This window comes from Acanthopagrus latus, chromosome 9 (assembly GCF_904848185.1).
Source record: "Acanthopagrus latus isolate v.2019 chromosome 9, fAcaLat1.1, whole genome shotgun sequence".
Taxonomy (NCBI): Eukaryota; Metazoa; Chordata; class Actinopteri; order Spariformes; family Sparidae; genus Acanthopagrus; species Acanthopagrus latus.
The window spans coordinates 28,584,334-28,606,838 of NC_051047.1; the positions used below are offsets into that span (position 1 = coordinate 28,584,334).

Consider the following 22,505-nt stretch of genomic DNA (forward strand, 5'->3'; position numbering starts at 1 on the left):
GCAGCGATGTTTCTTTACATTATAATCATCTTCACCACTCCTTCTCGTCCATTAGGCCACAGTTTAACTGTTGATTGGCTCATATTTCACTGAACAGTGTCTCATCATTATTCCTCTCACATCCTCTCTGCTGTCGGGTTTCATAAAGGAACTGGAAGTAGCTCATTTGTGGAAATGTCGACAAATACCAGCGTCCATCATACCGAGGTCAGCACTGTACTCTTTGCAGGTTTCACATGGGAGTGATGACACTGGGCGCTGATCAGATTTTAGGCAAAAAGTTATTATATGTTCGGCTCATCAACGTGTTTTCTGAGTGCTCAGTGAATGATTTAATGATAGGTCAGCTTATGATACTATGTAGAAATGAGACTGTCAAACGGCTGCCATCTCAGGATCTGGAGGGATGAGAGGAATCTTTAGACAAAGGAATGAAAAAGCTTCAGTGATCGCAGATTCTCTGGGTCATTTTGTCAACATTTTATCAGGAACACTGTGTTTTGGACTAAATATGTTTTACTTTTTATAAATGGGCTTTTAACAGGTTATTAACATAAACTGAGCACAAATATTATGAAGTATGTTGTCTTTAAACAGCTCCTGAAGTATGTGTGCATCTGATGTAGAAAGTAAAACAGTCTGCAGACAGTCACAGGAAAAAGCCAAAGTCTAAGACAGACATTTTTAGATATTGGTTTTCCTCTTGGCAAACATGAGCATGAATCAAACAGCCTGTCTGTGAAAAGGTCCCACTTACAATGTATACTCCAGTCAAATCTGAAAATTGGAATCCATCAAACAGGGTTAAAATAAGAGGTCAAAGCCTGCACACAAAGCTGGGTCAGTGAGGCAAAAGGTGTCAGACAGACAGATGAACGTACAGACGAGAGACATTGCTGCACCAACAGACCACTTCCTCTTTCAGCTACGTATAGATATATGTATGTATAATTTATTGTTTTCTGTTAGAGAAGCGAAAATAAATTCACTCGGTTGTGAAACAACAAAGCTGCACAAAGTACTGACCCCAGTTAGTCACATCATAACGACACAATGAGTGTTGCACATTTTCTCAGAAAACAGCAACATTGCTAAAAAGGGGGGAAGACATACAAACAGAACAAACCAAAATGTCATATATACAGGACATTTATTACTGTAGGATCACTGTGTCACTCTCTTTTACACACACACAGTCAGATACATATAAGCATTAACATAGTCAACAAATGATTTACAGAAACATGTAGAGGTCACTTTGATATCACTCCTCTGAAGTTCATATTTATGAGATGGATTTAAAGATAGTTTTGAAAGTAAGAGCGCCTCCACACACAATGTGAAGAGGACTTAGGGGATTGGGACTAAACAGCTGCGCAGCCTTAATTAAACCACTCATCACTGAGGCCTATTAGAAAAAAAAGTTTTCAGTTTGCTAGGGAGCATAAAGATTGGACTCTGGAGCAATGGAAGAAGGTCATGCGGTCTGATGAGTCCAGATTCACCCTGTTCCAGAGTGATGGGCACATCAGGGTAAAAAGAGAGCAAATAAAGTGATGCACCCATCATGCCTAGTGCCTACAGCCTGTGGGGGCAGTGCTGGGATTGCTGCAGTTCGTCAGGCTCAGCAACATTATGCACCCAAAGAATGAGGTCAGCTGACTACCATACTGAATGACCATTTCTTTTTCCATCAATGGATGTTTTTCTTCGGCAATGACACAGGCATATTCCATGATGACAGTGCCAGGATTCATCAGGCTCAAGCTGAAAGAGCGCTTTAGGGAGTGTGACGATGTAATTATGTAACTTAGAGCAAAAAAACTTAACTTTGACACCTTCCAGGATGTTTGATGGGTCTGGATCTCAGTGTCACAACACATTATAACAGCATCCATATGATTATAAACAGTCAGCAGGAACTTGTTCAGGTTAACAGGTGACACCGGGAAACACACGGATGTCAACGTCATGATGTGTACCGTCACACCACTTCTGGTTCTGCTTTGCTGACAGGCTGTTTAAACTGGACACAGTTGAGCACCTTTCAGATGGTGCTGCTTTGTTCAGCGTGAACAAACAAAGATGAGCCTTGTCTGTGGTTATAATGTGGAGTCTGTGTGTGGAACTAAACGGACCTTCATTCAGACCTGTGAGACGGGAGATTATTCATGTAATTAATAAAATTTGCCACATTTAAGAAAAGGTCATCTTCTCCAGAACCACAGTCCAGCTGGCAGCTCTGTGTGACACCAGAGAAGAAACACACAGAACTATCTCGACATACTTTTGTCTGTCCGTTGTGCAGAAGTTCTTCCCTCCCTGACTCAGTTCTGATCCAGGTTGTCAGATACACTTCTGACTTAATCAGAGGCGCTGTCTTCATTTCCATTTTCTTTTTTCAACAGTTTGTCTTTCTCTGGAGAAGCAGCAGCGTCCTCACAGGTGTCGCGGTCTGCAGTACCTTCACTCATCCTTGTCTGACAGAAAAACTCAGCTCGATCCTCAGATAGTGGAACAGTGTCCTCAGGTGCATCTGCTGTTGGGGGTTAGAAAGAGATAAGATTATTATTATTATTATTATTATGAGTTATTAGCTTTGAATACTCTCACTTGGCATTTCCAAACTAGCTCGCTGCTATTAGGGTTGAATAATCTCTGCTGGCATTTTTAATCATCAGCTTCATGGATTGTTCTGGTGAGACTGACTCACTGCCATCAACACAAGACACTGCTCACCTTCAGCTTGAGCCTGAGCTCCGTCTTGGGGATTAAATTGGACTGGTGGTTGGTTGGGTGCATCTGGAGCTTGAGCTGTGGCTGCATGATATAGGTACAACAAAATTAAACCATCACAGACTGCTCTAGTGAAATTAACTCGCTACTATCAATTTAAAAAAAAAAAAAAGAGCTGACCCTCTTCTTGAGCTCTGTCTTGGGAATTAAGGACAACCAGTGGTTGGCTGGGTGGATCTAGATCTTGACCCTGAGGTTGATCTTGATCTTGAGCCTGAGGTTGATCTTGATCTTGAGCCTGAGGTTGATCTTGATCTTGAGCCTGAGGTTGATCTGGACCGGTGTGATGAGGGTAGAGAAGATTAATGATGAAATTATCAGAAGAGTGTATTTCTGCTAACTCAAAGAATTATTTTATGGTTCCCTGCTGCTGTATTAGTATGATGAGGGTATAACTGATTTTTGATCCAGGGATTGATTAAGGTTAGTCTAAATAAACCAAATGACATGACTGAAATGAAATAATAAGTGTATTAAAGCAAAGTGAAACCACCAGTGATAATATCGTGCTGTAGCTGCTGTAGCTTGTGACTGACTTCAACACTATGTCAGGATGCAGACCATACAGACCAGAAATAAGAGGATGTGTTTGAAAATCGCTGACTGAAGTTCTCTTCATACCATGTGCGACGTCAGATTGGGTATGAAGTGACCAGATGTTTTCTGCTTACTGAACATTCTCAGCTCTACTTTACAGTTTCAGCCTAGTTGTGTTTATTCATATCAGGTCACACAGTTTCTGTTTGGTGCTTGAGTTCATCCCGTCCCACAAGTTGTTGAAACATAAAACAACAGAATAGAAAATCAGCAAAGATCACTCACGTTGCCCTCTGTACCAATAGACACCAGCAAGGACAAGGAGGAAGAGGAAAGGTAAAACTATTGCAGCCACATGAATCCCCTCGTTTTCACCTGTAGGTCAGGAGAAACAACAGATTAGACCTGCTGCAGAGGAGCTTATATGCCCCCCTAGAGCCTACAACAGCCAATGAGTGATTATATAGACAAGCAGCCCTCTCTCCTCTTTCTCCTCTCTGCTGAGCCAATAACAAGCCAGCCTCCAGATGATTGGTTCATCAGTTAGCCAAATCAAATCCAGAATTACATAACAACAAAACACTGCTCACCTTTCTCTGGGGGAGGAGTAGATACGGGTTGTGTTGGGTTCAGTGGATCTGAAGAGACAAATATCAGTTTATGTGTTTTTATGCTCTTTGTATTGGCTGTTTTTCCACCTCAGGACCTGTTTTTGACTCTTTTATCTGAACTTTAAAAGAACGCTAATGAGTTTAATGCTAATGCTCCTGTTACTCTCAGGCAGGTATTTCAAGGTCACATGGATGGATGACCAGGTGCCTGAATATTTCCTCAGAAAAACATGTGTTACGTGTTCATCTTCAGCGGTGTTGTTCATGAATCTGAACTTGGACCATGTAAGACTACATGAGACTGGGAACATCTCTGTTACACAACTTCACATCCAACCAGGAGCATCTCTTCCTCAACTTCCTGTCTGGCTCGATTGGCTCTGTGCAGCTTGATGCAGCTGTGGTTTTGCTTATATCAAAAATAAACTTGGCATGTATTCAGAGCTGCTTCTGGGACGCTGCTGAAACATGTTGTGGTTCACAAGAATTGTCTAAACAATTGTAATCAGCTTGCAGATCTTCTGACAGCTTATAACCTTTCTAAGCCCTTTCTCACTTTATTACTCATAAAAACTGTTTAAACAAATGTGTTAAATGTCATATCAATCAGGTAATTAATTTAAACCGGTTCCATATAGATTTATTGAGGTTTGGTGTAAAGAAGCTTCTGAAATTACCTGAAACCTGCAGCGTGGATCTGCACCGTTCTTCAGATTGGCTCTCCTTATCGAATTTAACGTAGGCAAAGAATGTTTTCCGATCATCTTCCAGAGAAATGTTGTCAAGCCTGAAGGAAATATTTCCAGAACTAAACTTATCATGGAAGACTTGAGCCCTGTTCTCATATTTGTTGTTTGGGATTTGTATTATTTTCCCACTGTCCCACAGAAAGAAATGTTGTTCACCCTCCTGCCAGTAAACGCTGCTGAGTGTTCGATTATCATGGAGAGAGCAGGGGATCAGGACAGATCCTCCAACAGCTGCTCTGAGAAGCTGCTCTGAGATCAGACCTGTAATGTGTGCTAGAAAAGAAAACACATTTGTCAGTGAAAGAGAATTGATGAATCCCAAAAGACCAATAACATGAAAAGAAAAGTTAAAAAAAACAACTTCACGAGGAGAAGGTGCGTCCCTGTACAGAAACTCTGAGTCTGACGGACAAACATTCACATTCAGATCAACTGCCGACTTTGTTCACACCAACATGTGGAAGGTGAACAAAGCAGCCGAGATACAAGAACCAACATGAACAACTTCATCTCCCGACCATCCGAGGAAGTCAAGAGCCGCTTTATTGTTGATGGAAACGTCACCACAACAACTGGAAACTCTTACAGGTCACATGTGAACAAAGAGCCTGCATCCAAGTAAACACTCCTGTTGACGATACCCTCGCTCGATTTCTTTTTCCTGGACTAGGTGATAATATTCACTGTATTTCTGACTCCTGTGGATCATGTCGTGCACCCCCATGTACCCAATGTCTTGATGTCAAATTAAAAACAAACAGGAGGAAATGCTGGAGGAATGTGGGAGTGAGTCAGTAGCCTTGTCTGTATGAAAGATACAGAGGTAGAGATTGCAACAGAGGCAAGACTCCATCTGTGTGGATGGAAAGGCCAGCATGGCATGTCGGTCGGATGGCGTTCAGCCTGACAATTAAACTTGATGCCGCCAGAGTACGTGGAGCCTCAAATACCACCAGCACACTGCCCTCCTCTTCCTCGCCCTCCCCGAAGGCTGACCACGATGGATAGTTTGTGACGGAGATGTCTGGATAACCCCTCATGAGAGAAACTGTCAACAGCGAGAGCTAAAAGTGTGGCTGCATCTTTCAGGTCGACTGACACTGTTTAATCTTTTCAAGTGTGAAGTTGGACACAGCATTGAATGTTACGTTCAGGTCAGTGTGTCCATCTGTTGTTTTGCTCTCAGCAGATTCTCTGAGCATGCAGAACCTCTGAGGTTGTTCTGGTGAATATTCTGAACAGTGTCTGTTGTTCTGGATTGTTGCAACAACTAAAATGATAATAATAATAATAATAAACATCTGATCACTTTAAATTCACCACATTTACCTCATTTTTATTCCCATCTGAAGCCAATTAACAATGTTTGAATAATTTATTCTCTCTTGAAAAAACTTGAAACAAACTTGAAAAACCACTTGTACCTGAATTGTACCATCAAGAAATGAATTTAAAAAAAAACAAAAAAAAAACAGTTTCCTCACCAGACAGTAGGAGTATCAGCAGGATGGTGGAGGACATGTCTGGACTGCAAAACAAAGATAAAGAATGTGATACAGTGGCGGTGTTGTCATGATCAGAGTCACAGCAGGGTGAGCCGGTGTTACTATGTTGTTGTTTTTTTAACTAAAAAAACTATCCTGAAATGCAAATATAGACAAACATAATGAGGAAGTATTAGGAAATTAAAGAGCACTTACCAGATCAGCTCAGCTGTTCCTCCACCTGCCACCGTCACCTGTGAGGGTCGTGAACAGAATGTAGGCAGCTCAGTTTGAAGGAGGAGCCACTCAATCATCTGCAGCAACTATAAACAGGCAGGACTGGACTTTGTGTTTACTGGAAGTCAGTAACACAGTAAAGTTAATTTAAACAGTTCACAATGAAGGAGGCGACATTAATTACCCCGAAAAATGTCACTCCAGTCCTCCTCTTCTCCTCCATGTTGAAGAAAGTCAGGTGAAGTCTCGTAGTCCAGAAACATTCTGGAGCTTCACAGTGAAACACATCAACGCTTCCAAAAACTTGGATTACACCAGGAGAGCTGTAAGGAGCCATTAATGTTTAAATCAAGTCTCCAGCTGCTTCAGTTGTTTAGCAGAACGCTGCAGCTCTGTTTTACTGTGAAGCTCCAGAAATGTTCTGTGGACTACGACACTTCACCTGATATTGTTTGTCTCTGCTGAACAAAAATGCACTGGTGGAGTATTTTTATTCAGTTTCCAACAACTCTCCCTGTGTTTCTCAACTTGTCTGATCTGCACTGCTCCCAAACAAATATCACTCAGCTGGTTTATCTGCAGACCAAATGGTGTGAATCCATACCTATGTTTGGTTTTCACCATGCCATGCTTTCTCTGCCCTCTCGTACGTGTAAATAGAGGTATGGTTGTCTGCTCACGCGATGAGGGTACCAAGAGGCAATTATATAATCAAAAGTCAGGATGTACAACAGGTCAGTGATGTGCACAGGGCCGGGATAACGTTGGGACTGACGGGCCCCAGTCTTTCACATTGTTGGGCTTCATGGTCCTGTCATTGTTAAGGGAAAAACTGTGCTGCCCTCTTTGTGGATGCTCAGTGTTGATTGTAATTCATGTAACTGGATCAAGGACTACCTGTCTCATAGAAAACAATATTTGACTGTAGGAAACAATCTTTCCATGTTTTTACCATCGTCTAAAGAGGTTCTGCAAGGTTCAATACTCTGTCCTGTGTCATTCACAATCTGTATTCACAAAATTACATTCTCTGTAACGAACTGTAATGCAAATCTACATGCTGAATATACTGTCCTGCACATGAAGCCATTACAATTCTTCAGCAAGACATTGAAATGGTATCTAAATACAAATATTTGGGTATCTGGTTGATCAGAAACTCACACTTCAATTTCATGTCAACACACTTGTTAGCAAGCTAAGGCAAAAAATGTTTATTTATACAGAAACCAGAACCATTTTCCTCATGTTCTACAGGAAGTGGGTCATTGAAGCTGTGTTCAGTGGTTATCAGAATCAGCTCAGTGTGTATCTCTTTCTGCCTTCTTGCACATGTAAATAGAGGATTAGTTCTGTGCTCACATGAGGGTCATATTGGACTTCAGTCCTCTCAGATCACACAGGTGACACTTTCCCTTCTCTCCATTTGAGTGGAAGCGACCGGTTTATTCTTAATTGTGCTGTTTTTACGCTCATTTTTGGTTCACACACAACTTCTTCAGACCTTCTTCTTCTTTTGGACTTAATTTCATAGTGAAAATTAAAGACCATACAGTGAAATAAGCACCATTGTTTAATTATCAGAAAAATCCCAACATTCAGACACACAGACGATACAGAAACACTCACTGTGCGCTTAAAAAAAAAAAAAAAAAGAATAAATAGGAGACAATAGGATAAATCTGTCAGTAAGTAACTTTAAATCAATCGAACATATAAATAGTTACTTCCCCCATCAAATAAAAGAGAAATGTTCCACATTTCAACCCACAAAGCAAGCTTTTAGCCTTTATACTTTTATGTTTTAGTCCCTCGTGTTTTCAGCTTCTATGCTTTTTGCTTTATTCTACTGTTTTAGTCTGTCAGTTTTTAATCTCCAGTGTTTCCTCATGGGGGCCTGCCGGGCTGGGGGTGGTCTCTGGTCTGGCCGCGGGGGGTGCTGTCCCATGGACGGCTCCAGCCCGGGTGACCAGAGGGCTCTGCACCTTGGTGTGGGGCCTCCTGTCTGCCCGGGTTGGGGTGGTCTCTGTGGTGGTGCTCCCTGTGGCCTTGGCCCGACATCTCTCCCGGTGTGGCTGGCTCCTGAAAGGTAGCTTCCTCCATGCACCAGGTCTCGCTGTCCAGCCATGTCTCTTTAGTGACAGCTACTGTATGGGTGTGTATGAGTGTGTGTTTGTCTGCGTGCATATGTGTGAGTGTGTGTATGAGTGTGTATGTCTCTGTCCATGTCTGAAGGGGTGGGAGGGTTTGGGTTCTTTTAACTATCTTCTCCTAATTTTATTTTGCTGTTTCTATTTTTCTGCTGTTGTTTGTTTATTTCTGTGAGGCACTTTGAGGTACTGTTTTCTGTATGAAAAGCGCCATATAAATAAAGATTGATTTGATTTGATTTGATTTGATGTGTACCGTCCAACACTTCTGGTTCTGCTTTGCCGACAGGCTGTTTAAACTGGACACAGTTGAGCACCTTTCAGATGGTGCTGCTTGGTTCAGCGTGAACAAAGTTGAGCCTTGACTGTGGTTATAATGTGGAGTCTGTGTGTGGAAAAAAACAGACCTTCATTCAGTCCTGTGAGACGGGAGATTCTTTTTGTGATAAAAAATTTTTTTGCCACACTTTAGAAAAGGTCATCTTCTCCAGAACCACAGTCCAGCTGGCAGCTCTGTGTGACACCAGAGAAGAAACACACAGAACTATCCCAACATACTGTTGTCGGTCCGTTCACTTTGTCTGGTTGTTTACTCAGCACCATGGTTTAACTAACAGCTAATGGACCACAGTTTAATCGACCCGAGTTTGTCTGAGCAAGTCTTTAGTCTGTGTGTAGTAGTTCTTTAGTTTTTCCCTCTCCAACTCAGTTCTGATCCAGGTTGTCAGATTCACTTCTGACTCAGTCTGAGGCGCTGTCCTTGTCTCTTTCTCCAACAGCTTTTCTTTCTCAAAGGTGTTGTGGCCTGCAATACCTTCTCTCGTCGTTGTGGGAAGCTGAAACACAGCTCGATTCTGAGAAAAAATCTGCTCACCTTCAGCTTGAGCTTGGTCTTTGAGATTAGGTTCGACTGGTGGTTTGTTGGGTTGATCTGGATCTTGAGCTGCGTGATGAAGGTAGAACAAAATCAGACCATCACCGATTGCCCTGGTTAGACAATATCACTACTATAGATTAAAAAAAACAACAAAAAAAACAGCGCTACACACAGACCAGAAATAAGAGGATGTGTTTGAAAATCGCTGACTGAAGTTCTCTTCATACCATGTGCGACGTCAGATTGGGTATGAAGTGACCAGATGTTTTCTGCTTGCTGAACATTCTCAGCTCTACTTTACAGTTTCAGCCTAGTTGTGTTTGTTCATATCAGGTCACACAGTTTCTGTTTGGTGCTTGAGTTCATCCCGTCCCACAAGTTGTTGAAACATAAAACAACAGAATAGAAAATCAGCAAAGATCACTCACGTTGCCCTCTGTACCAATAGACACCAGCAAGGACAAGGAGGAAGAGGAAAGGTAAAACTATTGCAGCCACATGAATCCCCTTGTTTTCACCTGTAGGTCAGGAGAAACAACAGATTAGACCTGCTGCAGAGGAGCTTCTATGCCCCCCCCAGAGCCTACAACAGCCAATGAGTGATTATATAGACAAGCAGCCCTCTCTCCTCTTTCTCCTCTCTGCTGAGCCAATAACAAACCAGCCTCCAGATGATTGGTGCATCATGTAGCCAAATCAAATCCAGAACTACATAGTTTAACAAAACACTGCTCACCAGGTGCTCAATGGATCTAAAGAGACAAATATCAGTTATGTAGTTTTATGCTCTTTGTATCGGCGTTTTTTCCACCTCAGGACATGTTTTCGACTGAACTTAAAAGAACTATGATGAGTTTAATGCTCCTGTTACTCTCAGGCAGGTGTTTAAAGGTCATAAAATAGATGGATGACCAGGTGACTGAATGTTTCCTCAGAAAAGCATGTGTTACATGTTCATCTTCATTGATGTTGTTTCACCTGAACTTGGACCATGTAAGACTACATGACTGGGAACATCTCTGTTACACGTCCTACCAAGAGCGTTTCATGTTGTCGACTCGCTCAGATTGTGTTTCATCAATTCTTCTTAGCTACATAGTTAAACTGTTTTGTGCTTTTGCTGTGATTATTCATCTGTTTTAAGTGTGTTTGCTGTTAATATTTCTGAGTGTATTGTGCGGTAGAGCCAGAGTCAGCACTTGGTGTTGTATTTTGGAAAGGTAACCTGATGCACCACATGGTTCTGTGTCCTGAGTGTCTGTGCAGCTTGATGCAGCTGTGGTTTTGTTTCTATCAAAAATAAACTTGGCATGTATTCAGAGCTGCTTCTGGGACGCTGCTGAAACGTGTCATGGTTCACATAAATTGTCTAAATGATTGCAATCAGCTCCAGGGACGTTATCCAGAAACACTTGCAGAGCTTCTGAGAGCTTCTAAACTTTCTAAGCCTTTTCTCACTTTACATTAACTTTCAGGAATAAAAACAAGTTAAACAATTGTGTCAAATCAACCAGTTCCTCATAGTTTAACTGTAACATCCTTGAAGATGCTTCCAGGCCACATGAATTGATCTGAATGATCTCTCACCAGTGTCGATCTTTTCAGTTCTGGTGATGGTCTTGTTGGAGTGAGGGTTGTAGACGACGCAGGTTACAGACTTTAACCCTCTAACGTTGACAGAGCTTGTGAAGGAGAAGGTTTTCTCTGTCGGACCCGGCTGCAGGAACGTCTCAGCATCCTGCAGGTCCAGCTGTTGATCGCTGGATCTCTTCAGACCCTTCCATGATACCTGAGCTGCAGGATATCCTCCTCGTGCTGAGCAGGTTGCACTGTTGGTTGTGTGGTTGACCGTCAGGACCAGATCCTGGTAGGGAGCTGTGAGTGTGACAGAAAGAACAACTGAGACATTTACAGCATTTTGATATGAGGAGAGATTTATTGAGATTTGTTGTAAAGAAGCCTGTCAAATTACCTGAAACCTGCAGTGTGGATCTGCACCGTTCTTCAGACGGTTTGGCGACTTTTTTCTGCTCATCGTAAAAATGTACAAAGGCAAAGAACGTTTTCTGATCATCTTCAGGAGAAATGTTGTCAAGTCTGATGGAAATGTTTCCAGAACTAAACTCAGAATTGAAGACTTGGAACCTGCCCTTGTATTTGTCACATCCTGATAATGTTTTCCCACTGTCCCAGTGACACAGTTGGTCAGAAGACTGGTCCTCCTGCCAGTAAAACGACAGTGGATTACCAGGGAGAGAGCAGGGGATCAGGACGGATCCTCCAACAGCTGCACTGAGAAGCTGCTCTGAGATCAGACCTGTAATGTGTGTTAGAATAGAAAATATTGTCGTCAGCATAAAGTGAAATGATGAGTCCCATCAAAATGCTGAGAATGTCACAGCAGTAAACCAGGGGTGTGATTTTTCAGGATAAATCAGCAAATCCAGCTTTTCCAACCTGAAAATGAGGCTCTCAGAAATCATGCAAATCTGCTTTTTTCGGGGGGGATGGGCAAGGCACAGGTCGGGTATTGGTAAAAATAATGAAAGCTCACTGCTGACAAGGTTTATTGTGCCTCTGATTAATGTCTTCATGTCCCTCCGCAAGTAGTCCATTCATTTGTCACGATGGAACAAAGCAGAGCTCCACCAAAGAGCCTGCAATCGTTTCAGAAGGTTCTCTGATGTGTTCTACATGCATAAACACTCTGAACCAGGTGTACAAACATTGTGGAGATTGTTTCATTTCATATCAATAATTAGTCTGGGCGATATCTCAGTTTCATCAGCATCACCGGTTTCATGTTTGGCTACAACTATAATGTGCTTTACTGTGGCTGCGATGACATGCAGTTAGAGAGCTAAACAAATACTCAGAGAACTAAAGTTACATCAAGTAACTACTGTTCCAGTGGGGACCTCATGGGACCTTATTTCAGAAAACATGGCAGTGATTGGAGTTTTTAAATATTCATTTTTAATCTCTGAATTCTGAGAAATTATTTGAGTTTAGATTCTAATAATTCTGATTAAAACATGGGTAGAATTCAGTGAAAATAAGTCAGAACTCTATTGTTTCTAATCCTCTTACTCAGGTACTGTCACCGCAAAGAAACAAAAAAATACCCTGACATAAATGTCACCCATGGTATTATACCTGTTATATCTTGCAAAACACACTGATGGTCTCCATGATGAGAAGTTAAACATGACAGCATGACAAGTTTTAACCACAAAAAAGCAAAGCTCTTCTAAAGTATTTTCATTTGATCAGAAGAGGACGAGAAGCCTCCGAGGCCCAATAAAGAGAAAAGAGATTAAATAATAAAAGCACCTAAAGGCTGATGACACCCTGCTGCCCTGAACTCTGCCTGTCTGTGTAGAATCAAATCAAAGATCACACATCCAGTTTACAGCCAAACAAATGCAATCAATAGCTAGAAGTGTGGCTGCAGCTTTCAGGCCGATTAAGAGTGAAGTTAATTTTTACAAGTGTGAAGTTGGACACAACATTGTGTTAATAACATTGTGTATAGTTCAGGTCAGTGTGTTCATCTGTTGTTATGCTCTCAGCAGATTTTCTAAGCTTGCAGGTGATTTATGGTGACATGGAATGAGTTGCGTACAGTCACTTTTGTGTCCCCCCCAATCCTGACATTGGATCTGCACCTGTGCTTCTGCCTGAGGCGCCTGACGTATTCATACACCTGTAGTTTGTATAAACTACTACTACACTCCTGTCAACTGAGCGTCTGCACTCACCGACACGAACTCACTGATCTTAGATATCAATCTGTTACTGTATCTTAGGAACAGAGATGTCTGGGATCGTATGTATCAATATTTCTGTATTGATCCTCACGTGTCACTCTTTGTAGAACTGAACAATGCGATGTTCGCTCACCTGGCTGTTACCTGGATGTTGCACAAAAACTCTCTCTGCCTCGACAACAGGATTTTCTTAACAAAACAGCCCTGTGGCTGACAGACTTATTTGTTTCTTCCTCTAAATAAAGACTAGTCGGGAGCACAATACCCACATGGCAACATGGAAGGAGTTGGAGGTCGTTCTGCAAAGCGGCTGATATTCGATAAGAGAGAAATGGCACTCTGAGACTGAGAGATAATATGTTTGCACAATGTCTTATTTATATTGTATTTTATCACTTGTTTCTTTCTTCAGTTTTTATTTGGTGTGATATTTTTGAAGGAAGAGGGTGCTGGCTAAGATCTTGCCTAGGGCACCAAGTTACTCAGGGCCGGCACTGCTGATTTATTGAGGTTTGATGTAAAGAAGCTTCTGAAATTACCTGAAACCTGCAGCCTGGATCTGCAACGTTCTTCAGATTGTTTTAAGACTTTTTTCTCTTCATCGTAGAATTTGACGTAGGAAAAGAATGTTTTCTGATCATCTTCGAGAGAAATGTTTTCAAGTCTGATGGAAATATTTCCAGCACTAAACTCATGAGTGAAGACTTGGAACCTGCCCTCGTATTTGTTGTCTTCTATTTTCATTTCTTTCCCATTCTCCCATCGAAAAACAGGATTGTCGCCCTCCTGCCAGTAAAACCAGTTGAGACTGAGTGGATATCCTGGGAGAGAACAGTTTATCAGGACGGATCCTCCAACAGCTGCTCTGAGAAGCTGCTCTGAGATCAGACCTGTAATGTGTGCTAGAAAAGAAAACACATTTGTCAGTGAAAGAGAATTGATGAATCCCAAAAGACCAATAACATGAAAAGAAAAGTTAAAAAAAACAACTTCACGAGGAGAAGGTGCGTCCCTGTACAGAAACTCTGAGTCTGACGGACAAACATTCACATTCAGATCAACTGCCGACTTTGTTCACACCAACATGTGGAAGGTGAACAAAGCAGCCGAGATACAAGAACCAACATGAACAACTTCATCTCCCGACCATCCGAGGAAGTCAAGAGCCGCTTTATTGTTGATGGAAACGTCACCACAACAACTGGAAACTCTTACAGGTCACATGTGAACAAAGAGCCTGCATCCAAGTAAACACTCATGTTGACGATACCCTCGCTCGATTTCTTCTTCCTGGACTAGGTGATAATATTCACTGTATGTCTGACTCCTGTGGATCATGTCATGCACCCCCATGTACCCAATGTCTTGATGTCAAATTAAAAACAAACAGGAGGAAATGCTGGAGGAATGTGGGAGTGAGTCAGTAGCCTTGTCTGTATGAAAGATACAGAGGTAGAGATTGCAACAGAGGCAAGACTCCATCTGTGTGGATGGAAAGGCCAGCATGGCATGTCGGTCTGATGGCGTTCAGCCTGACAATTAAACTTGATGCCGCCAGAGTACGTGGAGCCTCAAATACCACCAGCACACTGCCCTCCTCTTCCTCGCCCTCCCTGAAGGCTGACCACGATGGATAGTTTGTGACGGAGATGTCTGGATAACCCCTCATGAGAGAAACTGTCAACAGCGAGAGCTAAAAGTGTGGCTGCATCTTTCAGGTCCATTAACACTGTTTAATGAAGTTGGACACAACATTATGTCTATTATTCAGGTCAGTGTGTTCATCTGTTGTTTTGCTCTTAACAGAAGTAAGAATACAATTTACAATTACAAAAGACGAAAAAATAGATTGCATGAAATGGTTGAAATAACAGGTAATGATACAAATTAGTAAAGTAAGTGAGATAATAAATAAATAAAATAAGTAGAACACAACTAAGAGACAGTTGGAGTAAAAATAAACATACAAGGACCACATCACATAAAGGTAAGTCTATAAAAGTATGTTTTAGATACATAGATAGATAGATACTTTATTGATCCCGGAGGAAATTCAAGTTTTAAGAAGTGATTTAAAATAATTTACCGATCTTGCAAGCTCTATCTCCTCAGGCAGGGCGTTCCACAGTCGAGAGGCCTTTATAGCGAAGGCAAGGTCCCCTTTAGTTTTTAGTCTCAACTTTGGAACAGTTGGGACGGCCCGCCTGAGGATCTAAGGCTGCAAGCTGGTTCATAAGGAATTAAAATATCTGTAATATATCTCAGGGCCAGACCTGAGCGTGATTTAAAAGTGATCAGTAAAATCTAAAAATCAGTTCTAATACAGACAGAGAGCCAATGGAGGGAAGCTAATGTTGGAGTGATGTGTTGACGTCTGTTAAAACCAGTTGGAAGCCGAGCTGCTGAATTCTGAACCAGTTGGACGCGAGAGAGATTTTTGATTAATGCCTGAGAGGAGGAAGTTGCAGTAATCTAGTCTGGAAAAGATGAATGCGTGAATGAGTTTCTCCAGATCGGGGCTGTGAGCATGTGTTTTATTCTACAGACAGAGTGTAGCTGATAGAAGCAGGACTGGACCAGTTTATTGACATGAGGGATGAATGTCAGCTCTGAGTCAAAGTACACCTAGGTTTCTTGCAGTGGCTTTTATGTTGCCGGAGACGGAACCAAGGGCTTGCTGATAAAGACTAATATGGTTTGGGGGTGAACAACATGATTTCTGTGGACAAATAATCAGGATTAAATATGTTAATCCACTGAGAGTCCTCGTTTTACAGTCAGATAACATGCAAACTGAGGCCTGATTCATCACTGCGAGTGCAGTAAAAGTCAAGAATAGCCTATCTGTGCATAATGTCATCATTAATGTTCTGCCTGAGGCGCCTTACGTATTCATACAGCTGTATTTTGCATACGACTACAGTATGACAGGAGGAAGGACAAGTAGTTCCTGTCAACTGTCTGCACACAGTCAAGTCATGTCACATTAAATCCACCACATTGTCATTCCTATCTGAAGCCAATTAGCACTAAAATGTTTGAATAACTTATTCTCTCTTAAGTAAAGTTCCTTTTCACTGCTAATAGATTTAAAGGCCGTCCACACGAAAACGCTCTTTTTGCGTTTTACCTCATATGGGTGTTGGTAATAAACAGCTTAATGAATTTAAATGTGGCCGAAATATATGTTTCAATTTGGAATTATAGAGTTTTGATTATCCAGTTGGGTGTGTTATTGGGGTCCAGGGTATAATTGGACATTTTTGACTATTTTTGATTTTACCATTATATTTCACCGTAAAACTATTTACCTTGCCTTGTTTGGTGTCAGTATTTCAGCACAACCTCACGTGTGACTGTACATTATTTTTTTCATGTTGACATACAGTAATAACACAATGGACCTAAAATCCCAAAATAACATAAAATCTGAGTAGGAAAAAGTTAGATTTTTTACTGTGAAAACCACAAATGTGTTTAACGAACCATTTTTACTACTTATAATGCAAATATAAATTGTTGTTTGCTAAATTTGTGCATAAGTTTTTGAAATTTACAAAGTTATATGTAACTATTTACATTTAAATCAGGAGATGCCTCAGGCTCAGGGCTCCTCAGCACCTCCCTGCCTGCTCCACATTCAGCAGCACATTCTCCTTGTTCTGACTCATTAAACAAAAGAAGGACTCCACTACACATTAAACACACAACACCAAACACTACATAACACAATAACTGTCACAAATCTGTCAACTCTCAGAACTCGCTGTCTCTATCACATCACTGCTGCTGTCACTCTTCCACTGCCATCCCTCCCACAACTCCCCCTGTTCCTCAGCAACCAAATCACGTGGTTTGCCATATCATTTTGTGATTGGTTGGTGTGGTGACTTTTTCCACCAATGGGAACGTGTTTTCTTGGTTGCAAACACTTCCTGCTTGCGGACACTTTTGTGAGAGAAGCCCGTTTTTAATGTCTCTTCCTGCAACAAACGCGCATCAAACGTGACGGCAATGTTTGCAAAAACACGACATTATTTACCATAAGTCCGGTAATTTGATTGGCCTGTCAACACGATTTAAAAACGGGTATGTAGTTTGAAGGCTGCTCTAACACACAAGTCAGAACCGAGACTCACAGAGGCTCCATCTCGCTGCTACACCACCTTGAATTGGTCACATGATTTTGATGCACCAGCTCGTCAATCAACCTCAGAGGGTTGCACAAATATAATTTTGGTACCCTCACAACCTCAGAGCAGACAGAGTTGTGTGCACCCGTGTGATCTCTGGCGCCCCCCAGGGGGCCCAGACCCCAGGTTGGGAACCACTGCTCTAACTGAGATATCAATCTGTTTCTATATCCTATGAACAGAGATGTCTGGGATCCTATGTATCAATAATTCTGTATCGATCGTCATGCATCACTCTTGGCTACACAAAATGTTCCTCTGCCTCATTTTCTTAACAAAGCAGCCCTGTGGTTCACAGACTAATCTGTTTCTTCCTCTAAATAAACACTATATATTCTTGATCCTGCTCCTGGTGTGTGGATCACATTAATTCACCACAATTTTATTCCTATCTGAAGCCAGTTAGCACTCAAATGTTTGATATAATATGAAGGTCACACACTTTTATTATATGTTATCATATCTTGCATAACACAGTGAGCGTCTTCAGAATGAGAAGTGAATCTGTGGTCGAATACAAAACTTGGATGCATGACAGTTTTTAACCACAAGAAAAGCAAAGCTCTTCTAAAGTATTTTCATTTGATCAGAAGAGGACGAGAAGCCTCCGAGGCCCAATATAGAGAAAAGAGATTAAATAATAAAAGCACTTAAAGGCTGATGACACCCTGCTGCCCTGCAGAATCAAATCAAAGATCTCACTCCAGTTTACAGCGAAACAAATTATGACTAATTTTATTGTCACCTTCCTTTGAAACACAGAGCACAATCGTTCCAGAGGTGTATAGCTCGCTGCATACTTCTACTTGATAAACCACCTCTACCTGTATCGTGCAGTCAAGGAATGAATTATCAACAAAAACAGTTTCCTCACCAGACAGGATGATCAGCAGGATGGTGGAGGACATGACTGGACTGCAAAACAAAAATAAGAATGTGATACAGTAGCTGTGTTGTCATGAACAGAGTCACAGCAGGGTGAGCCGCTGTGACTGTGTTTTTTTAGGACATGCGAAATGCAAATATAGAAAAACATAATGAGGAAGTATTGGATAATATTACAAAAGTCCTGATCGTATCATCAGTGTGTCCTGTTTCCCTCCATCCCAATAAGTACGACTGTTAAAATTAAAGAGCACCTACCAGATCAAATCGTCTCACAGCGGAGCTCGACTGTTCCTCCACTGCACACAGTCACCTGTGAACAGAAGGCAGGCAGCTCAAACAGTCCAAGTCTGAAGGAGGAGCCACTCAGTAATCTGCAGCAACAGTAAACGGGCAGGACTGGACTTGGTGTTGACTGGGAGTCAATAAGACCGTAAGTCAAGTTCACAATAAAGGAAGCGACATTAGTTCCCAAAACTGCAAACTCTGTCATCCTCTAATAACAACCAAGAAAAAAAACACTCTAAAACTCCATTTAAACTTTGCAGAATCAGCTGTCAGTACTTTTCTATGTGTAGATGTACAAACAACTGTGATGCTGAAGGAAACCTAAAAACATGATGTTTACAAGGCAAGTTCTGCACATGGAAGGAGAGACGTTTCTAAGCAGATTCCCGCCGGAGAACAACTGGAAAATAACTTCAGCTACTTCAGCCATCAGCTGGAAAAACCTCTGATCCACATCAGTTAACAAGACTGAAATATGTCCTGTAATCTTTGTCTTGTCTCAACAAAGTTTGTTTTCGTGCTCTGGTATCTGCATTCGTCTTGCACAGAGAGAAGTGTAGCTCCTCAGTCAGACGAAGTGTTTATCACCTACAGTGTTACAGAGCTGCTGCATGAGGCTTCAGATGTCAAGAGGAAACAATAAGAATTGTTTTTAGTACAAACACCTTCGACTACAGACTACAGTTAGTTTCTGTTGTGTTCAAACACACAATCAGTGCCTTAATAAAACTGAGCGCTGAAATGTTTAATAAAAGCTCATGAATCTTACCGAATAGGACAGGACACAGTGAGTGACTGACGAGGTGAGAGACTGAGTTCACAGCTCCATGTCACAGAGGAAGTGAAAGCCTCAGATACACTCAGTCTTTCATAAGTGCTGCAACAGTGAAGTGTAGATATCCTGTCACGGTCGCTGAAGCTCTATAAATGGGCTGATCTTTAAGGAGCCAAGTTATTTAAATACTTGGAAGTTATTTGCAAAATGTTTCCCTGGAAACAGGACGAGTGAGGTGGAAGAAAGGGAAACGTGGAAAACAACAGGCTGCAAATTGCAGAGAACAGGAAGCAGTTTGATATGATCCAACCCAGTTCATATGACCGAAGTAGGAGAAAGAGTCACATTCAGTCACAAAAACTGAAAATGTAATGACAGAGAGGTCAGGCCGAGGTTCTCAGGAGTCCTGGTCGGAGACAGAAATCACTGCGGCACCAACAGACAGATTAAAGATGGCTGGATGGGAGCGTGGCCTGTACCGCACAGGCATGCTGTGTCCTGAGCAGATAACGAACAAACAAGCTGATAAGAGAACGTTCTCAAGTCACAGAAAGCAGCCAGGAGGAAATACACAACATGTAATCCACATCAGAGTCCATGTCAGAGACACAAGTCCCTGTGGTATGAAGAGACAGAACTGAGCGAGTGTGTCCTCTACTTTCTTCTGACGACTTGTTGTCTTGAAAGAAAAAACACTAGAAATGTTGCGTTCAGGGCTCTTTGCTGATGCAGACCTGGAGACAAAAAAAAGGCAGTGACCTGCAGCTTCTCCGTTCAGTGTGCAGAACTACAATTTTCTGTCATCCTCTCTGCTTCCAGCCTATCTGTGGAAATATTTCCTTCTGCCCTGCCCTCCGTACCAGCACATCTCTGTGAGCTTCCTCACAGCGTCTGTTCATTTCACCCCTCCTGCTCGAATCCTCCAGCTCCTCCCGTACTGCTTTCGTGCCTCCCATTCCTTAGTAACCTGGCTGATGTCCAGAGCAACAAAAAAAAATAATGGTATGAATCCATCGTAGAGAGATTGATGTCTGTGCTGTGACAGAGCAGGCGGCTGTATTAATGAGGTTTTGAAGCAGCTCAAGTCCCGGTGGTACGAGGAGACACAAATCAACAGGGGAACCGACTTCAACACAACACCGTTCACTCTCCCTGGAGCGAGTGTTTCCACAGTTATTCCAGTTGTTCTAACGTTACCTGGGGTTAATGACCGGGGGAAACATGCCTCTTCTGTTTTGGTTGCAGCGTGAATAACACAGAGAAAGTGAGATGTAGAGGGAACATGTGCAGCTGCTGTGTCCTCGCCACAGCTGCTGTGTCTGATCCCACTCTGTGGCCCTCTCGGCCCTTTTGCCCATCCTGTCCATAGAATATGGCCTGAAAATAATGTAACTTTTTAAAAAAGGTGACAGGCATTCGATGTTGGTGGTCTGGACAGAGATTTCTCTGAATCTGTTTAGACTTTATGGATTGTCAGATGGTGAAATCCATAAAAATGTCAAATGAACAAAATGAAACTTGGACTGCACAACGTCACAGTTTCAGTTCAGCTGGTTGAACTTCGCCTCGTCTTTGTGACTCTTTTAATTATTACTTGTTGCCAACGAACCACGTTTCCCAGCAACCCTCCCCGTCCGTCTCGACTTGTTGGAACTGTATCTCTCCCGGCCACAAATCAATCAGCTGTTTTTATCTGCGGACCAGAGAGAGATCTCATTTTACTATTTTCTTTGTTGTGGGAAAAAGAAACCAGGTTGATGTTGGTTTGTTTTGGTGTGACTCGCTCAGCAGACCGTGACAGAGATGCAGCATGTTTTGTTTTCTCACGTCGGCATGATCGTGAAACAGACTGGGCCTGTTGCCATGGTTACAGAGTGGTGGAGGGGGGGTAAACAGAGGATAGAAAAGAAAGAGTCTGGCAGAGTGAAGAATAGAAAGAGGGAGGAAAAGGAGGAGGAGGGGGAGGTTTCAGTGGAAGGCTCAGCTCGGCTCCTTGGATATGTGACAACACCGGGTGGATTTCTGACAGAGGACGTGGTCACACAGGTATGTTGAGCTTTACGTCGACCGCTGACAGGCTGGAAATGTGTTTTAGTGTCTCACGGCTGAATGATGTGAGATCTGTAGAATCAGCATGGCGTTTTAATCTTTCTGCCCTCCTGCACGTGTAGATGCAGGCTCAGTTCTGCTGATGGTTCTGATGGTACCAAGATGCAGTCGTATAACCTGAGTCAGGGTTTGCAGCCGGCCGGTGGTGAGCACAGGGCCGGGATAACGTCCGGGCTGAGCTGCACCTCCAGGAGGGAAGAAACCAAAATAACTGCTGTATATTTGCCTCTGTGGCTGAGTGAACACAAGACGACCACGAGCGATCAGTTAAATCACTGTTTCATCCACGTTCTCATGTTTCCATCGGACTTGTGTCGTCGTGTGAGGGTTCTGCTGCAGAGTTGGGTTTCCTACAGCATGTTTTCCTCACGCTACCTTTCTGTTTGTGTTCCTCATGTTTACTTTGCTCCTCTTAGTCATAGTTAGTTTGTATTTGCTCTTTCTGGTTTTTGAGTTCTGTGGTTTTTGTTTTGCTTTTGTCAGAACCGTCTGCCTGTCGAGCGTTTCTGCATTTCGGTCGTCACTGTAACATTTACAACATGTAACAGTGTGGTGTAACTTGTTACAAAGGAATCTGTTGAGTACTCAGATTACCTTTTTGTTGTAATGAGTAACGTGTTAGTTCTGATCTTTAGGCCGTGGTTGGTCCACGGGTTGTTTTGAGGATAAATCTCGGAGGCACTGAAATGAGTAATAAACTGAAAAATAATAATTTTGCTTCTATGGTTTCTGTGTGATGTCTGACAGTTTACAGGCTCATCAGCTGCATGTTTAAACATCATATAGTGGCTGTAAGAGTCGTGTTGTCTTCATTGAAACAGCTTCTGCTCAGTTCAGTGTCTGTACATGACGATACGACTGTGGACCGTCTGAACAATATAACCCACCTGCTCAACGAGTCACCAACAGGTTTAACTATGATTTTGGTAGCTAGTAGCCTAATGAGTTACTGACAAAGTAACGTGATAATGTAACGTATAGCCAATGGCTTTCTCTCCACATTGGTAGCTCGTATCTAGCTAGTAGTTGGCTAACATCTAGTTA

At 42.2% G+C, this 22,505-nt stretch overlaps 3 protein-coding genes across 17 annotated transcripts in view; 1 reads left to right on the plus strand and 2 right to left on the minus strand.

The window, feature by feature from the left end:
• The window catches only part of LOC119025585 (uncharacterized protein C21orf62 homolog), a 100,356-nt gene that overhangs the window by 10,161 nt on the left and 67,690 nt on the right, over nucleotides 1-22,505 (plus strand). For 2 of the 11 annotated variants that reach the window (XR_005076853.1, XR_005076859.1), the window contains 2 exons: nucleotides 2,409-2,530; nucleotides 4,114-4,385. The exons of 2 other annotated variants lie outside the window; for them this stretch is intronic. The gene's annotated coding sequence lies outside the window, so the exon portion shown is untranslated. Of the gene's footprint in view, nucleotides 1-863; nucleotides 875-2,408; nucleotides 2,531-2,681; nucleotides 2,834-3,348; nucleotides 3,670-4,113; nucleotides 4,386-4,832; nucleotides 6,013-14,929; nucleotides 15,974-22,505 lie in introns of those variants that run through there. 7 more of the 11 variants (XR_005076856.1, XR_005076855.1, XR_005076860.1 and 4 more) reach the window with 7 other exon arrangements.
• Nucleotides 2,364-5,417, minus strand: LOC119026197. Its single transcript, XM_037110379.1, has 7 exons — nucleotides 5,390-5,417; nucleotides 4,622-4,966; nucleotides 3,924-3,971; nucleotides 3,619-3,708; nucleotides 2,917-3,069; nucleotides 2,740-2,820; nucleotides 2,364-2,539 (listed from the first exon to the last, which is right to left on the minus strand). Exons 1-7 carry the CDS (start codon nucleotides 5,415-5,417, stop codon nucleotides 2,364-2,366), a joined length of 921 nt encoding a protein of 306 aa, XP_036966274.1.
• On the minus strand, nucleotides 8,689-20,242 carry LOC119025581. Of its 5 annotated transcripts, none has more exons than XM_037109272.1 (8): nucleotides 19,347-20,242; nucleotides 18,548-18,602; nucleotides 18,279-18,319; nucleotides 13,751-14,113; nucleotides 11,414-11,758; nucleotides 11,029-11,316; nucleotides 9,870-9,959; nucleotides 8,689-9,507 (listed from the first exon to the last, which is right to left on the minus strand). In XM_037109272.1, exons 3-8 carry the CDS (start codon nucleotides 18,310-18,312, stop codon nucleotides 9,197-9,199), a joined length of 1,431 nt encoding a protein of 476 aa, XP_036965167.1. In that variant the 5' UTR covers nucleotides 18,313-18,319; nucleotides 18,548-18,602; nucleotides 19,347-20,242; the 3' UTR covers nucleotides 8,689-9,196. The 5 variants fall into 5 exon arrangements, 4 of the variants coding, with proteins under 4 accessions (XP_036965167.1, XP_036965166.1, XP_036965168.1 ...); XM_037109271.1 differs by having other exon boundaries at nucleotides 18,548-18,704; XM_037109273.1 differs by lacking the exon at nucleotides 19,347-20,242 and having other exon boundaries at nucleotides 8,689-8,949; nucleotides 9,439-9,507; nucleotides 18,548-19,103.

Excerpts from the sequence above, each read along its gene's own strand:
- LOC119026197 (XM_037110379.1), bottom strand. The coding sequence starts at position 5,417 with ATGGGGGTGCACGACATGATCCACAGGA. Across the intron at positions 3,070-3,618 it reads CTATTGGTACAGAGGGCAAC|ATCAACCTCAGGCTCAAGAT; the intron begins GTGAGTGATCTT and ends ACACCGGTCCAG. Across the intron at positions 2,540-2,739 it reads AGCTCAGGCTCAAGCTGAAG|CAGATGCACCTGAGGACACT; the intron begins GTGAGCAGTGTC and ends AACCCCCAACAG.
- LOC119025581 (XM_037109272.1), bottom strand. The coding sequence starts at position 18,312 with ATGTCCTCCACCATCCTGCTGATCATCCTGTCTG. Across the intron at positions 14,114-18,278 it reads CCTGCTGATCATCCTGTCTG|CACACATTACAGGTCTGATC; the intron begins GTGAGGAAACTG and ends TTTCTTTTCTAG. Across the intron at positions 9,960-11,028 it reads AACTGAAAAGATCGACACTG|GTGAAAACAAGGGGATTCAT; the intron begins GTGAGAGATCAT and ends CCTGACCTACAG.